Source organism: Salmo salar, chromosome 27, assembly GCF_965601325.2.
Source record: "Salmo salar chromosome 27, fSalSal1, whole genome shotgun sequence".
Taxonomy (NCBI): Eukaryota; Metazoa; Chordata; class Actinopteri; order Salmoniformes; family Salmonidae; genus Salmo; species Salmo salar.
The window spans coordinates 25,837,457-25,855,215 of NC_138317.1; the positions used below are offsets into that span (position 1 = coordinate 25,837,457).

General features: G+C 42.9%; 1 protein-coding gene across 1 annotated transcript; it reads left to right on the top strand.

Moving 5' to 3' along the window:
* The first annotated feature begins 486 nt into the window (after positions 1-486).
* Positions 487-16,484, top strand: si:dkey-166k12.1 (solute carrier family 22 member 6). The gene is made up of 7 exons (XM_082970138.1): positions 487-1,609; positions 1,844-1,947; positions 2,949-3,103; positions 8,571-8,744; positions 10,489-10,642; positions 10,769-10,981; positions 15,355-16,484. Exons 1-7 carry the CDS (start codon positions 1,232-1,234, stop codon positions 15,446-15,448), a joined length of 1,272 nt encoding a protein of 423 aa, XP_082826264.1. The 5' UTR covers positions 487-1,231; the 3' UTR covers positions 15,449-16,484.
* The last annotated feature ends 1,275 nt before the right edge of the window (positions 16,485-17,759 follow it).

Sequence of the window (17,759 nt, forward strand, 5' to 3'; positions counted from 1 at the left end):
TACATCAGATATTTTCACATCTGATCTTTTTCAGTGCTGATCTGATCGTTCAAAGGACCAATTAGTTAAAAAAAATATAGGATTGGGCTGCCTGTCTAAACGCAGCCTATTAGGCCTAGGCCTATACTGTCGATTGTTAGCATATTTATTACCTAACAAACAGGAAATTAAGTGAAATTAAAGAAGACAGACTAGACTACACAAACACAAACAAACCACTCGGATGATGATACATTCATTCTCCAGCGGTTATTATTCATAGACTGACTACCTATCTATAAAGTGCCCGTTCATGTCTCTCCGCGCTCTGCTATTGGTCCGCTCGCGCGGTTTCCTGTGGTTCAACAGTTTTGTATCAACAGCCCCCCTACCCCAACCCCCACCCCCACAAAAACACCGTATTTATAACAGCCACCCTCGGGGACGCGCACGGGACACTGGCTTTCACTGATGCATATTCTTTTCTGGGACAATGTTCTGCGTAATTTGTGCGTTTGGTTGAGTGATTATCTGATTTCCAGTTGACTTATGATTTGAGGTGCATGTTAATACAGAAGATTGTTGTGCCGTTCTGGGTTTCGGGAAAGGGTTTATTCAGAGGGACTCTGCCCGAAGCGCGATTCTGAGGATTTATTTTATTGACGATTTTCTGAGAGAAGGTTTTGATTGTAATATACAACTGTGCACACTTGCATGTGAGAGACTATTATGTATAGTTGTCTACCATTGTAAGGAAAGGGAAGATAGTCTACTGCAACTGATTTTCGAGAGAGGAGGAGGAGGAGGAGGAGGTGGATTGTTAGATAAGAGGGATTTTTAAGAGGGCTTTTGTAAGGGGCTCAGCTAGGACATGCGAGAAGAACAAAACTATGCCCCTCACTGACTGACGAGAGCGGACACCGGATACACGCACCTGTCTGTCCACTGTCACACCGTGGCACATGGTGGTGTGTTGTTGTCTGGTTTTCTAGGAGACGTGATTTACAGCCTTTTGCAGGCTATAGTGATTTGGTTTATTTTTGTCCAACCTATAGCCTAGTACAATGGGATACAATAGGAGATACTTGGACCCAAATATATTCGTTTTTTAAATTTGTATTTATCCAGATCACTTTAATCTCAGATAAAATCTACTTTGCAAAAGAGACCTGGTCAAATAGCAGCAATAGACCTAATGTGTCATTGAGATTTAAATAATTCCTTCTTCAAAAGAGCATTGAATTGATTGAAAATGAATTTCGACCAGATTCTAACAGCTGTAGGAGGGTTTGGAAAGTACCAGAAGATTCTGTATGTGTGGATCTGTCTGCCTCAGATACTACTGGGTTTTCACATGATGGCCAGCATCTTTACCGGGGCTACACCAGGACATCGCTGCCGGGACAGCCCGAGCTCAGGCCCCGGTAATAACGTTCATAATGGTAGCCTGGCCTTGACTTCATCCGTTACTGTTCCTGCAAAGCTGAACGTCAGCATCCCGGTGGATCCACAGGTGGACGACTCCTGCGTCCTCATGGACATTCTAACAGAGAACGGGACTGTGCGCGCGCCTTGCGAGCACGGATGGGTGTACAGCCAGGAGATTTATCAAAGCACTACCATCACCGAGGTAAATAATGCCTTTCCCTTATGTTGTGTTCAGATTAATGGGGTTACTAGGAAAATGTTAGTCTCATCTGTTCACTTCCCTACTACAGCGCCATGGTCAACAGGGTACCATGGATGGAGACTAGGTGGAACCTCACCTGTGCCCTGTGCCAGGGGAAGATGTTATGAACAGTTCTCTCATCAGACCTGTTCCCTGTCTCACCACACTCACTCACACACTCTTTCTCTCCTACAGTGGGACTTGGTGTGTGACAAGGCATGGCTCAACAGTCTGGGTTCTTCTGTCTACATGTTGGGTCTGCTGGTGGGAGCAGTCATCTTTGGAGCTATGGCAGACAGGTACATAACATAACCCTCTCTACATGTTGGGTTTGCTGGAGGAAACTGTCGTCTTTGAAGCTATGACAGACAGGTATAGCTGTAGGTTCTTAATTTGAGACAGTTTACTACAGCAGGAAAAAAAATCCTACAGCAACAGGAATTTGAATTATTATGTGGATTATAATTAATTGACATTTTTGTAGGGGTTGATACATTTTTTGTGAAAATACAAACTTCAGAATCATTTTTAAACATCAAATGCACTACAAGTGTTTCTTCATTGCAGGAATGTTCTCTGGCAACAGGGTGATCAGATTAAGATCCTACATCTGTAGAATATTCAATAACCCTTGACCCCTACCACCAGACCCTAAACCAGCCATACTCCCAGAATGGGGTCAATACGGACCACAGGTCCAACTTAAAGGAACTCAGTCGGACTTTCAATTTAATGCTGTTATGAGTTGTAATAGTAAAATGCACAAGGTGCAAATTCAAAATTTGGTAATGCATGGGCGGTTTTCCTCTTGTTATGTCATTCATTGACAGACCTTAGAGAGAGCTATTTATAACCTGTCAGGAATTTACAGTTTATTAAGTACCAGTCCATGTTAGCTAGGTAGGATGTTAGCTAGGTAGGTAAGTTAGGCTAACTAAGCAGCTATCTAAATCTTGTAGTTACCATGGCCAGATTATGTGCCCATGGGGGCCTCCATGCCTGCAATTATGTGTATAATTGCAGGAACTTATCTTTAAAACTGCAAAATGTTCTCTCAACCAAAAAGAGGGGTGTGGACAGTTTGGGGTCGCATGGGTCGCGAGGTGGGGGTTTGTTACTATGCCGATAAATGACAATATCCATCCGGACCTTAGCCACCTAGGAAATTGGCTCTGACCCCTACTTAAAACCTAACCCATGGTCAATAGGTACAATACTGAATTTATAACTTCAATGTCATACATTTTGATAAATACTCACAGTCTCCCTCCCTCCCTTCCCTCTCTCCCTCTCTCTGTAGGATTGGTAGGAGGTATGCCCTGCTCCTCTCCCTAGCACTACAGACAGTGTTTGGAGTGGCTGCGGCTTTCGCTCCAAACTTCCCTGTGTATGTCCTGCTGCGATTTATTCTAGGGACTACTATCTCTGGAGTCATCATCAACGCCTTTGTACTGGGTACACACACACATGTATACCCCCCCCCCCCCCCCCCAAAAAAATGTTAACTGTAATCGATATGACCGCTATTTACACAGGACTGTAATTTACATGACACCATTCTGCCAAACATTCAATCCATTATTAGAATTTAAACAGTACCACAATGACATCACCTATATTCCTTCTTTCCAACCCCAGAACACACATTATTCCTAACCCCTGACCCCTAGCTCCATTCTCAGAAACCTAAACCCCTTAGTTCCACACCACCCCATCCACTCAAACCTTAATCTCCCCTTCCCCTTAACCTAACCCTTATTATACTTCTCCGTCCTTTCTCCTCTGCTTTCCTTCCACCCTCTCCTCCCCGGCTCCTTCCATCCCTCCTCTCCACAGGTACAGAGTGGACGTGTACCCAGCGTCGTATGTTAGCTGGTGTATTCACTGACTACTTCTTTGGCCTGGGCTACATGCTAATAGCTGGACTAGCCTACCTCATACGAGACTGGAGAAAACTACAGCTGGCTATATCTGTTCCTGGCTTTCTGTTCATCTTCTATATATGGTGAGGACACACACACACTTATGCTTGGCCGGTTGCTCTTCACTATTCATGTCTTTTTCTCTCTCCCAGAAGAAAAAAGTAATGTCCGCAACTCTGGTATTCTCCCATGGTGATTTAATCAGACGCACAATAAAGACAAAGTTTCGATCCGAGTTGGATCTTCGTCAGGTCATCATACACCGCTGTGAAACACACCTACCTAAAAACCTCTAGATGCATTAACATCTGGTCACTTGAATACATATAATACTTTAACCTCACAATAAATATTACACAGTAGACATGATGGAAAAACATAAATACATTTTGTTTCGTATCCATGTAAATATACAGTGCCTTCAGAAAGTATTTAGACCCTGTCACGTCCTGACCATAGTAAGAGGTTATTTTCTATGGTAAAGTACGTCAGGGCGTGACAGGGGGTGTTTTTCTATGTTTTGTATTTCTATGTTTAAGTTCTAGTTTTTCTATTTCTATGTTTTTTTGGGGGGGGTTGATCTCCAATTGGAGGCAGCTGGTCCTCATTGTCTCTAATTGGAGATCATATTTAAGTAGGGGTTTTTCTTCCTGGGTTTTGTGGGTTATTATCTTTTGAGTAGTGTTTGTTTCTCTCTGCGTCACGGTTTGTTGTTTTGTCGATTCAGTTATTTATGTTTTGCAAAGTTTCACAGATTTAACAAAAATGTGGAACTACAACCACGCTGCACTTTGGTCCGCTCCTTTGAACAGCCGTGACAGACCCCTTGACTTTTTCCACATTTTGTTACTTTACAGGCTTATTCTAAAATTGATTAAATAAAAAAAATCCTCAGCAATCTACACACAATGCGCCATATTGACAAAGAAAAAACAGGTTTTTCGAAATAAAAACAGAAATACCTTATTTACATAAGTATTGAGCACCTTTGCTATGAGACTCGAAATTGAGCTCAGCTGCATCCTGTTTCCATTGATCATCCTTGAGATGTTTCTACAACTTGATTGGAGTCCACCTGTTGTAAATTCAATTGATTGGACATGATTTGGAAAGGCACACACCTGTCTATATAAGGTCCCGCAGTTTGACCATGCATGTCAGAGCAAAAACCAAGCCATGCAGTCAAAGGAATTGTCCGTAGAGCTCCGAGACAGGATTGTGTCGAGGCACAGATCTGGGGAAGGGTACCGAAACATTTCTGCAGCATTGAAGGTCCCCAAAGAACACAGTGGCCTCCATCATTCTTAAATGGAAGATTTTTGGAACCACCAAGAAGGCACGACACCCCACTTGGAGTTTGCCAAAAGGCAACTAAAGATTCTCAGACCATGAGAAACAAGATTCTCTGGTCTGATGAAACCAAGATTGGCCTGAATACCAAGCGTCATGTATGGAGGAAACCTGGCACCATCCCTACGGTGAAGCATGGTGGTGGCAGCATTATGCTGTGGGGATGTTTTTCAGTGGCAGGGACTGGGAGACGAGTCAGGATCGAGGTAAAGATGAGCAGAGCAAAGAACAGAGAGAAACTTGATGAAAACCTGCTCCAGAGCACTCGGGACCTCAGACTGGTGCAAAGGTTCACCTTCCAATAGGACAATGACCCTAAGTACACAGCCAAGACAATGCAGGAGTGGCTTCGGGACAAGTCTCTGAATGTCCTTGAGTGACCCAGCCAGAGCCCGGACTTGAACCCAATCAAACATCTCTGGAGAGACCTGAAAATAGCTGTGCAGCGACGCTCCCCATCTAACCTGACAGAGCTTGAGAGGATCTGCAAATACAGGTGTGCTAAGCTTGTAGCGTAATACCCAAGAAGACTCAATGCTGTAATCGCTGCCAAAGGTGCTTCAACAAGGTACTGAGTAAGGGGTCTGAATACTTATGTAAATGTGATATTTCTGTTTTTTTAAATAAAAACCTATTTTTGCTTTGTCATTATGGGGTATTTTGTGAAGATTGATGAGGGATTTGTTTAAAAAAAAAATACATTTTAGCATAAGGCTGGAAAAAGTCGAGGGGTCTGAATACTTTCTGAAGGCACTGTAGGTGTGCAATAGATAAAAAAAAATGGGTGAGACAAATGCATCAATCATTTTGTATACAATATGATATACTCTCTCTCTACCCTCAGGGTGCTTCCTCAGTCAGCTAGGTGGTTGCTAGCCAATGACAGGAGAGAGGAGGCCATTGTTCTACTACGCAAAGCTGCTACAGTCAACGGACGTGTATTACCACCTACTATACAGGTACCACACAGACACATCTTATGTTTTTCAGTGTTTGAGCATGCAAATAAAACATTTTATGTGCGTGTATGTTTAGGTGGACAGGTGTGATATGGAAGGTAGAAGGAGTCACTCAGCTGCAGATCTCGTCAGAACACCCCAGATGAGGAAAAGAGCTCTTATCCTTTTTTATGTCTGGTAACTAAGAAGTGTGTGTGTGTGGACGTGTTTAACTATACAGTGGATATAAAAAGTCTACACACCCCTGTTAAAATGCCAGGTTTTTGTGATGTAAAAGAATGAGAGAAAGATAAATCATGTCAGAACTTTTTCTACTGTTAATGTGACCTATAATGTGAACAATTCAATTGAAAAACAAACTGAAATCTTCGAGGGGGAACATTTTTAAATAAAAACCTTACAATAACCTGGTTGCATAAGTGTGCACACCCTCTTATAACTGGGGATGTGGCTGTGTTCAGAATTAACCAATCACATTCAAACTCATGTTAAATAGAAGTCATTACACACCTGCCATCATTTAAAGTGACTCTGATTAATCACAAATAAAGTTCAGCTGTTCTAGTAGGATTTTCCTGACATTTTCTTAGTTGCATCTCAGAGCAAAAGCCATGGTCTGCAGAGAGCTTCCAAAGCATCAGAGGGATCTCATTGTTGAAAGATATCAGTCAGGAGAAGGGTACAAAAGAATTTCCAAAGCATTACATATACCATGGAACACAGTGAAGACAGTCATCATCAAGTGGAGAAAATATGGCACCACAGAAACATTACCAAGAACTGGACGTCCCTCCAAAATTTATGAAAAGACGACGAGAAAACTGGTCAGGGAGGCTTCCAAGAGGCCTACAGCAACATTAAAGGAACTGCTGTGTGCTACATGTGACAACAGTCTCCCGTATTCTTCATATGAATGGGCTATGGGGTAGGGTGGCAAGACGGAAGCCTTTTCTTACAATGAAAAACATCCAAGCCCGGCTGAAGTTTGCAAAAACAAACATCAAGTCCCCCAAAAGCACGTGGGAAAATGTGTTATGGTCTGATGAAACCAAGGTTGAACTTTTTGGCCATAATTCCAAAAGGTATGTTTGGTGCAAAAACAGTGAAGCATGGTGGTGGCAGCATCATGCTTTGGGGCTGTTTTTCTTCAGCTGGAACCGGGGCCTTAGGGTGGAGGGAATTATGAACAGTTCCAAATACCAGGCAATTTTGGCACAAAACCTTCAGGCGTCCGTTAGAAAGATGAAGAGGAAGTTCACCTTTCAGCACGACAACAACCCAAAGCACACATCCAAATCCACGAAAAGCATGGCTTCACCAGAAGAAGATTAACGTTTTGGAATGGCCCAGCCAGAGCCCAGACCTGAATCCAATTGAACATCTCTGGGGTGATCTGAAGAGGGCTGTGTACAGGAGATGTCCTCGCAATCTAACAGATTTGGAGCGCTTTTGCAAAGAAGAGTGGGCAAATATTGCCACATCAAGATGTGCCATGCTAATAGACTCCTACCCCAAAAGACTGAGTGCTGTAATAAAATCAAAAGGTGCTTCAACAAAGTATTAGTTTAAGGGTGTGCACACTTATGCAACCAGGTTATTGTGAGTTTTTAATTTTTTACCCTCAAAGATTTCAGTTTGTTTTTCAATTGAATTGTTCACGTTATAGATCACATTAAAGGTGGAAAAAGTTCTTACATGATTTATCTTTGTCTCATTATTTTACATCACAAAAACCTGGCATTTTAACAGGGGTGTGTAGACTTTTAAAATCCACTGTACATGTGGGGACCAGAAGTCCCCACAAGAATAGTAAACAAACAAAAAATTGACCAACTGTGGACATTTTGTTAGTCCCCACAAGGGCAAATGCTATTTCTAGGGGGTTTCGGGTTAAGATTAGAATTAGTGTTAGGGTTATAATTAGGTTTAGGGTTAGGAGCTAGGAGCTAGGAGCTAGGGTTAGTTTTTTGGGTTACAGGCTGACTTCACAGCTCGTGTCGCGTGCGCGGGCGTTGCAAAATACATTTTGAAATCTATACTATTCAATTATTGCACCCACACTGCTCGCGCGCGCCAACGAGCGTCTGTGTTGCCAAGGGCTAAAATAGAAGTCAGTTCTATTTCTGATGCAGATCGATCTGCAAGTCCTGCCTCTCCCATCTCCTCATTGGTTTATAGAAGCAGATACCCACGTGCCATCTCCTCATTGGTTATACCCACGTGGGTGACTGGAAGACGAATGAGGTCGGCGGCGGTAATGCACATAATTTATGAAAGTTGCCAATCGCAATATAAAATCAAGAGAAGAAAAAGCCTAGAAGAAGGAGAGTTGACTAGAAACAATTCGTTTGACCGTTTTATGTGTGGATTAATTGTCGGAGTAGAGGACCTTGTGCGTTTCAGGTAAAATAACTCAATATTTATATCCCAGGACAAATTAGCTAGCAACAGCAAGCTAGCTAAATAGGACAAATTAGTTAGCCGGTTTGGGTTACGCAGCCGGTTTGGGTTACGTGTTAGGGTTTGAGTAAGGGTATAGGTTAGGGTTAGGGAAAATAGGATTTTGAATGGGACTGAATTGTGTGTCCCCAGAAGGTTAGTTATACAAGACTGTGTGTATGTGTGTGTCTAACCATGCTCTTTCTCTCTCTAGGTTTGTGAATGTATTGGTATATTATGGACTGTCTCTAGGTGTATCTAAACTGGGCTCAGACCTCTACCTGACTCAGTTCATCTTTGGATTGGTGGAGATCCCTGCCAGGTCATTGGTCCTCCTGTTCCTCCCTTGGAGCAGACGCCTATCCCAGAGTGGCTTTCTGGCCCTGGGGGGCGTGGCCTGTCTGCTCACTCTAACTGTACCTACAGGTGTGTGTGTGTGTGTGTGTGTGTGTGTGTGTGTGTGTGTGTGTGTGTGTGTGTGTGTGTGTGTGTGTGTGTGTGTGTGTGTGTCAGTGGAGACTCCTCTGAGGAGGAAGGTTATCCTTTTTAGATAAAACTATACTAAATATAATCACGTCACCAAATAATTGATTAAAACACACTATTTTGCAAAGAAGGTCTACTGTAGCCTCAACAGCACTCTGTGGGGTAGCACCATGGTGTAGCCGGAGGACAGCTAGCTTCTGTCCTCCTCTGAGTACAATGATTTCAATACAAAACCTAAGAGGCTCATGGTTCTCACCCCCTTCCATAGACTTTCACAGTAATTATGACAACTTCCCGGAGGACTTCCTCCAACATATCAGAGCTCTTGCAGCATGAACTGATATGTTGTCCATCCAATCAAAGGATCAGAGAATTAACCTAGCATTGAAAGCTTAAGCTACAGCTACCTAGCACTGCAGTGCATAAAATGTGGTGAGTAGTTGACTCAAAGCAAGAGAAAGAAAATAGTCTAACATTTATTCATAAATGAAGGAGAAGCAAGAGAAATAGAGAGATTATCATTTTTTTCAGTTTCACTTATTTAGCTAGTAAATGCAGCTAGCTAGTTTAGCCTACCGAAACACCCTGCTCAAACAAAGGGATGCTATGTTAGTTAGCTGGCTATGACTATCCAACACAACACTGAAACTCCTAAAGTCAAGGTAAGCTTTTGGTTTTACTAATTTATTGCCACTGGGGCCCGGTGGTGTAACTGCTTACTGGCTGTACACTGTAACGTTACTGCATGATTGTAGCAGATTTACTAATGCATTAAACCATGATGTTACTTTAGCTAATAAGGTGACAACGATGTACATTTTTTACATTTTTAGTCATTTAGCAGACGCTCTTATCCAGAGCGACTTACAGTAGCAAAGGTATACATTTCATACATGTTTTTTTCTTTTTTTCCCCCCCGTACTGGTCCCCCGTGGGAATCAAACCCACAACCCTGGCGTTGCAAACACCATGCTCTACCAACTGAGCCACACAGGACCTCCGTGTGTAGGCTGTGTGTAGCGGTTTGGCTTGGAAAGGTTTTTTCAGCTGATGTGTTGTGCATTGAAGTCCACAAGCGAAGGGAAGAGGTGAAAGGAGGAGAGCGCATAACCTAGATGCGAGAAGGAATACAACATGGCTGATATGAAACTGTGTACTGTGTTTATTCGTGATCAGGGGTGTATTCATTCCACATATTCTGTTGAAAAACGTTTCTTAAACAGAAGCAAACTGAACAAAACGGGGATTAACATACCTGAATTTGTCCAATAGAAACTCTCATTTGTAACTGTTAGACTTATGATTACACCCAATATCAGCTAGATGCAGATGCGTGCAAGGTGGTATTGAATTTCACTGTCTGTCACATCAAATTAGTCTCTCAACCTGTGTGCACCTATGTTGTAAACTTTCATTCATAGGCTAGGTTGTAACAACCTCATGATGGGGATAGAGAAAATTCTAGTATCATGTAGTAGCCTAAACCTATCAATGTTACATTGAACTGTAATAGAAATAAGGCCATGCTCATGAAAAATGGTCCTCCCTGAAACGGCACTGACTGCCACTGGTGTGTGTGTGTGTGGGGGGGTTGTAACATATTGGGTCCACAAAACAGCTGTTAGTCTGTCTACAAAACACCCCGGCAGGTAGCCTAGCGGTTAAGAGCGTTGTGCTAAATGACAAAATCATGTAATAAACATTCTCTCTCTCTATCCCTCTCTCTCAGACCATCCCAACCTGATAACAGGTCTAGCCATGGTAGGAAAGTTTGGTATCACTGCTTCCTTCGCTGTTATCTATGTTTATACTGCTGAGATCTTCCCTACTGTACTACGGTAAGTGTGTGTGTGTGTGTGTGTGTGTGTGTGTGTGTGTGTGTGTGTGTGTGTGTGTGTGTGTGTGTGCGGCGCACATTAATTTGTGTGATTGCTAACTTCTATTACCAGTGTGTGTGTCTACAGGCAGACAGGGATAGGTGTGTCCAGTATGTTTGCCCGTGTAGGGGGTGTGTTAGCCCCCCTTATCAACATGCTCCATACCAGAAGCCCCTCTCTACCCATGCTCATCTTTGGCTGCGCCCCCCTGCTTGGCGCAGTTCTCGCCCTGGCACTGCCAGAGACTGCCAACAGACCACTACCGGATACCGTGGAAGACGCAGAGAACTGGGATACTAGGTACTATATATACTGACAGACAGACACACAAACACACCAGGGTTGGGGTCAATTCTGTTGTGTATTGATATTCTAGTTTTGTCCCTTTAGGGCACCTGTAACCCCCCCTACGTTAAAAACGCTTGAAATGTTCCTAAACAATGCCCACGTTAATTTCTACTCCAGTCTCATGTCCTGTCCTTATATTAGTTATATAAGTAATACAGTGTGCTATACAACAAAACTGGCGACGAGGAAGAAACGTTCTCACGTTTGTACTCATCATCTTCGGCAGAAAGTCTGAAACTGCTGACATACTACGCAAAGTTTGTGCCAAACCTAGCTAACATGTTGAAGCCACTGCATGAACTTTTGAACAAAACCAAACAGTGGAAGTGGACAGACAGATGTGAGGAGGCATTCAAGAAAGCGAAAACAGCCTTAGCTCAGTCAGAGGCCCTAACCCACTTCAACTCCAACTTGCCATTACAGTTGGCATGTGATGCATCGCCTTATGGCGTTGGTGCAGTTGTCTCACACATCATGCCATCAGGTGAAGAAAGGCCAATTGCTTTCGCATCACGGACCTTAACCTGTTTGGGATAGGGGGCAGTATTTTCACGGCCGGATAAAAAACGTACCCGATTTAAGCTGGTTATTACTCCTGCCCAGAAACTAGAATATGCATATAATTAGTGGATTTGGATAGAAAACACCCTACAGTTTCTAAAACTGTTTGAATGGTGTCTGTGAGTATAACAGAACTCATATGGCAGGCCAAAACCTGAGAAGATTCTATATGGGAAGTGCCCTGTCTGACCATTTCTTGGCCTTCTGTAGCCTCTTTATCGAAAATACAGGATCTCTGCTGTAACGTGACATTTTCTAAGGCTTTAATTGGCTCTCAGAAGGCGCCAGAACGTGGAATGATAACTCTGCAGTCTCTGGGCGAAAAACAGTAGGGGTTTTGGAGAGTGGTACCTCTGAGAACAATGACACTGGTGCGCGCGTGCATGTGACGACTCCATTTTTCTTCTTTCAGTGTTTGAACGGATACAACATCTCCCGGTTGGAATATTATCGCTATTTTACGAGAAAAATCGCATAAAAATTGATTTTATACAGCGTTTGACATGCTTCGAAGTACGGTAATGGAATATTTTGCATTTTTTTGTCACAAAACGCGCCGGCGCGTAACCTTTCGGATAGTGATTTGAACGCACGAACAAAACGCAGCTATTTGGATATAACTATGGATTATTTGGAACCAAAACAACATTGGGTGTTGAAGTAGAAGTCCTGGGAGTGCATTCTGACGAAGAACAGCAAAGGTAATCCAATTTTTCTTATAGTAAATCTAAGTTTGGTGAGTGCCAAACTTGGTGGGTGTCAAAATAGCTAGCCATGATGGCCGGGCTATCTACTCAGAATATTGCAAAATGGTGCTTTCACCGAAAAGCTATTTTAAAATCGGACACCGCGATTGCATAAAGGAGTTCTGTATCTATAATTCTTAAAATAATTGTTATGTTTTTTGTCAACGTTTATTTAGTAAATTCACCGGAAGTTTTCGGTGGGTATGCTAGTTCTGAACAAAACATGCTAATATAAAAAGCTGGTATTTGATATAAATATGAACTTGATTGAACAAAACATGCATGTATTGTATAACATAATGTCCTAGGAGTGTCATCTGATGAAGATCATCAAAGGTTAGTGCTGCATTTAGCTGTGGTTTTGGTTTTTGTGACATATATGCTTGCTTGAAAAATGGGTGTGTGATTATTTCTGGCTGGGTACTCTCCTGACATAATCTAATGTTTTGCTTTCGTTGTAAAGCCTTTTTGAAATCGGACAATGTGGTTAGATAAAGGAGAGTCTTGTCTTTAAAATGGTGTAAAATAGTCATATGTTTGAAAAATTGAAGTTTTTGCATTTTTGAGGTATTTGTAATTCGCGCCACGCTATACCATTGGATATTGGTGAGGCGTTCCGCTAGCGGAACATCTGTCCCTAACAGGTTTTAAGTAAAGCCGAGAGCAATTATGCACAGATAGAGCGTGAAGCACTCGCCATTGTGTTTGGAGTTAAGAAATTTCATCAGTTTCTGTTTGGCCGACGATTCACACTGCTGACGGACCATAGACCCCTCACCTCCATCTTTGGTCCCCACACCGGAATTCCGTCGCTTGCAGCCAGCTGCATGCAGCGATGGGCGTTATTGTTATCTGCTCACCTGTACGATATCAAGTACAGAAGGTCTGAGCAGCACTGCAATGCAGATGGCCTCTCAAGGCTTCCCTTACCTGTCGCACACACTGAGCACTCCCAGGCTGAAATCTTCTACTTCAAGGAAGTGACGAACGCCCCAGTTACATCTGTCCAAGTGAAAAAGTTCACCCACACTGATCCAGTGATGTCTGAGGTCGTGGACATTGTCACTCGTGGAAAAGGAGAGATGTCGGACAGCCTACAACCTTACCTAGTGAGGAGAAACGAGCTCACAGTTCAGTTTGGATGCTTGCTATGGGGTTTTCGAGTCATCATACCGCCGCCACTGAGAAGGCAGGTGCTTGAAGAACTCCATTCAGGGCACTGTGGCATGGTGCGAATGAAGGAGATTGCACGCAGCTACTTTTGGTGGCCAGGTCTGGACGCAGCTATCGAAGACCAGGTCAAGTCATGTTCTGCATGTCAAAAGATGAGGAACATGCCTCAGCTAGCGCCACTACACCCATGGGACTTCCCAGAGGAGCCTTGGCAGCGAGTTCACATAGACTATGCAGGCCCACTGGAGGATCGTATGTTCTTAGTTGTAGTTGACGCACACAGCAAATGGCCTGAGGTCACAGTGATGAAGAGCACCTCAGCGGAGAGTACCATCGAAGAGCTACGGTCAATCTTCAGTCGCTTCGGCTTGCCAACGCAACTCGTTAGTGATAATGGCCCCCAACTGGTGTCTGAAGAGTTCCGGTCATTCATGGAAGCAAATGGAATTCAGCACATCAAGTCAGCGCCGTATCACCCTGCAACGAACGGCCTCGCTGAAAGGTTTGTCCAAACAATGAAGCAAGCTTTAAAATCATCACAAGGGAACGGCTCCCTCAATAGGCGTCTAAACACCTTCCTGTTAACCTACAGAAACACTCCCCACGCTACAACCAAAGTGGCACCCGCGTCAGCCATGATGAAAAGACAGCGTCGCACGCGACTCGACCTCCTGAGACCTCCAAAGACGAAACAGGTTATACAGACACAACAGAGAGCACAGGTGGAGTGACGCAGCAAAGCAAAAGACAGAAGCTTCATAGCTGGAGAGAGAGTTCTTGCTCGGAACTACTGCTAAGGTCCAAAGTGGATACCAGCCACAGTGGTTGCACAAAGAGGGCCTGTGTCCTACACAGTTCACACACCGGAAAACATCATCTGGAGGAGACACGTGGATCAACTGTTGCCAGGAACCAACCTCAGAGAGGACTCATGTCAAGTGACAAACCAAGATCAGCTACTGGAGACCTACCATGACTACGAGCTATCACCTGAACATCCACAGCAGCAACCTACAAATGTGGAAAGTGCTCCAGACTCACCTGAACCAGCCAGAGTGCCTACTCAAGGGTACTGTTGCACCCCAGTCTGGGCATACACCATCACCACTCAGACTCAGAGATAATGTGACTGTAGACTCACCTGTACGTCGTCATTACCCTGCAAGAGAAAGACGACCCCCTGACAGGTTGACTATTTAGTTCAGACTAACCTCCGACATTGGGGCAGAATACACCCCAGGGTTAAGTCTGGGGACTGAGGCAGTCTACCCTCTATCCCTAGTTTAGAAAGGGTTATTCTGAAATATTATATTAAAAAAATAAAACAATAGGCAAAACAGTGAATATTTACTTTTTCCTTATGAGTCATCAAAGGTAAAGGGGGCGGAATATGTTGTGTATTGATATTCTAGTTTTGTCCCTTTAGGGCACCTGTAACCCCCCCCCCCCTTGCTTACCTACGTTAAAAACGCTTGGAATGTTCTTCCTGTGAAACGCATTAAACAATGCCCACGTTAATTTCTACTCCCGTCTCATGTCCTGTCCTTATATTAGTTGTATAAGTAATACAGTGTGCTATACAACAAATTCCATTTCAATTCCAGTCAATTCAGGAAGTACAATGAAATTTAAACTCCAATTCCAATTATGTTCCAATGCTTTTCAATGAGGAAAATGTGGAATTGGAATTTGGTTAACATTCTGAATTAACTGGAATTGACCCCAACCCTGACACACACACACACACAATCAAGTCCACAAACTGAACCCTATTGCCAACCATAACCTGTGTGTTTGTTGACTGTTTTTGTTTAAAACATTTTATGAGTTTGTTTTCTACTTCAGGTTTCCTCCAAAGAAGGGCCAAGGAGAGGACATTATCCAATCAGCAAGCAGCACAGAGGGGCAGGAACTACAGCGCCTAGCAACGGAGTCTTGACCACTCACACACATGCACACATCCCAGCAACCCACACACAAACACACATACAGTTGAAGTCGGAAGTTGACATACACCTTAGCCAAATACACTTAAACTCACTTTTTCACAATTCCTGACATTTAATCCTAGTAAAAATTCCCTGTCTTAGGTCAGTTAGGATCACCACTTTATTTTAAGAATGTGAAATGTCAGAATAATAGTAGAGAGAATTATTTATTTCAGCTTTTATTTCTTTCATCACATTCTCAGTGGGTCAGAAGTTTACATACACTGAATTAGTATTTGGTAGCATTGCCTTTAATTTGTTTAACTTGGGTCAAACGTTTCGGGTAGCCTTCCACAAGCTTCCCACAATAAGTTGGGGAATTTTGGCCCATTCCTCCTGATAGAGCTGGTGTAACTGAGTCAGGTTTGTAGGCCTCCTTGTTCACACACACTTTATCAGTTCTGCCCACAAATGTTATATGTGATTGAGGTCAGGGCTTTGTGATGGCCACTCCAATACCTTGACTTTGTGGTCCTTATGCAATTTTGCCACAACTTTGGAAGTATGCTTGGGGTCATTGTCCATTTGAAAGACCCATTTGCAACCAAGCTTTAACTTCGTGACTGATGTCTTGAGATGTTGTTTCAATATATCCACATCATTTTCCTGCCTCATTTTGTGAAGTGCACCAGTCCCTCCTGCAGAAAGCACCCCCACAACATGATGCTGCCACCCCTATGCTTCACGGTTGGGATGGTGTTCTTCGGCTTGCAAGCATCGCCCTTTTTCCTCCAAACATAACGATGGTCATTATGGCCACCAATTCTATTTTTGTTTCATCAGACCAGAGGACATTTCTCCGAAAAGTACAATCTTTGTCCCCATGTGCAGTTGCAAACCATAGTCTGGCTTTTTTATGGCAGTTTTGGCGCAGTGGCTTCTTCCTTGCTGAACGGCCATTCAGGTTATGTCGATATAGGACTCGTTTTACTGTGGATATATATAATTTTCTACCGGTTTCCTCCAGCAACTTCACAAGGTCTTTTGCTGTTGTTCTGGGATTGATTTGCACTTTTCGCACCAATGTACGTTCATCTCTAGGAGACAGAACCTGTCTCCTTCCTGAGTGGTATGACAGCTGCGTGGTCCCATGGTGTTTATACTTGCATACTATTGTTTGTACAGACGAACACAGTACATTCAGGCATTTGGAAATTACTCCCAAGGATGAACCAGACTTGTGGAGGTCTACAATGTTTTTTCTGAGGTCTTGGCTGAATTCTTTTTATTTTTCCCTTGATGTCAAGCAAAGAGGCACTGAGTTTGAAGGTAGGCCTTGAAATACATCCACAGGTACACCTCCAATTGACTCAAATGATGTCAATTAGCCTATCAGAAGCTTCTAAAGCCAGGACATCATTTTCCCAAGCTGTTTAAAGGGCACAGTCAACTCAGTGTATGTAAACTTCTGACCCACTGGAATTGTGATACAGTGAATTAGAAGTGAAATAATCTGTCTGTAAACAATTGTTGGAAAAATTACTTGTGTCATGCACAAAGTAGATGTCCTAACCGACTTGCCAAAACTATAGTTTGTTAACAAGAAATGTGTGGAGTGGTTGAAAAACGAGTTTTAATGACTTCAACCTAAGTGTATGTAAACTTCCGACTTCAACTGTAGTAGAATCCACGAGGCAACCTCTCACTTGTTACAAGATTCAAAACCACATACCATACAGAAGGTCTGTATAGAAGTACTATGCAATGCAAGTAGCAGACCAACATGTCCACATGTTTATTCCTCTTGAACATAGAGGAACTGTTTTCTCCTATACACATGCGCACATACAATAAGGGGGTCATTCATAAATCCTACAGTAAATGAATCGCCCAGGTTTTCCTATACATAAAAAACTCAACTTTTTAGCGCTCTTCATTCAAACATGTAACATTGGTTTTGGTTTTCAGAAATTTGATAACATTACTGGGGTGGTAAAAACAAATGAATAACCCCAAAACACACACAAAACGTGCCAACAACATTTTAGGTGTTTGGTGAAACATGCTCATGTGATGAGTAACCTTGTCTGAGACCTGAAGATTTGCATTAACTCCCTGAGCAAATGCCTAGGCTTTAGTTCAGTAGGCTATAGCTTTTATTGTGCACTGATGACCTGTCAACCTTCTTTCTAAAACATTTTTATTGAGAACCAATTAACTATTTTCTTGGTACTGTATATCTATGTCATTACATATCTAAATAGTATGTGGTATATCTATGCAATGTCTATCTATGCCGTTTTGGTACTTACTATCTTACTG

Bases quoted from the DNA above. Each gene is read 5' to 3' on its own strand.
- si:dkey-166k12.1 (XM_082970138.1), top strand. From the start codon at position 1,232: ATGAATTTCGACCAGATTCTAACAGCTGTAGGAGGGTTTGGAAAGTAC. The intron at 8,745-10,488 runs GTGTGTGTGTGT...GTGCTAAATGAC, and splicing joins CACTCTAACTGTACCTACAG to AAAATCATGTAATAAACATT. The intron at 10,982-15,354 runs GTACTATATATA...TTTCTACTTCAG, and splicing joins GCAGAGAACTGGGATACTAG to GTTTCCTCCAAAGAAGGGCC.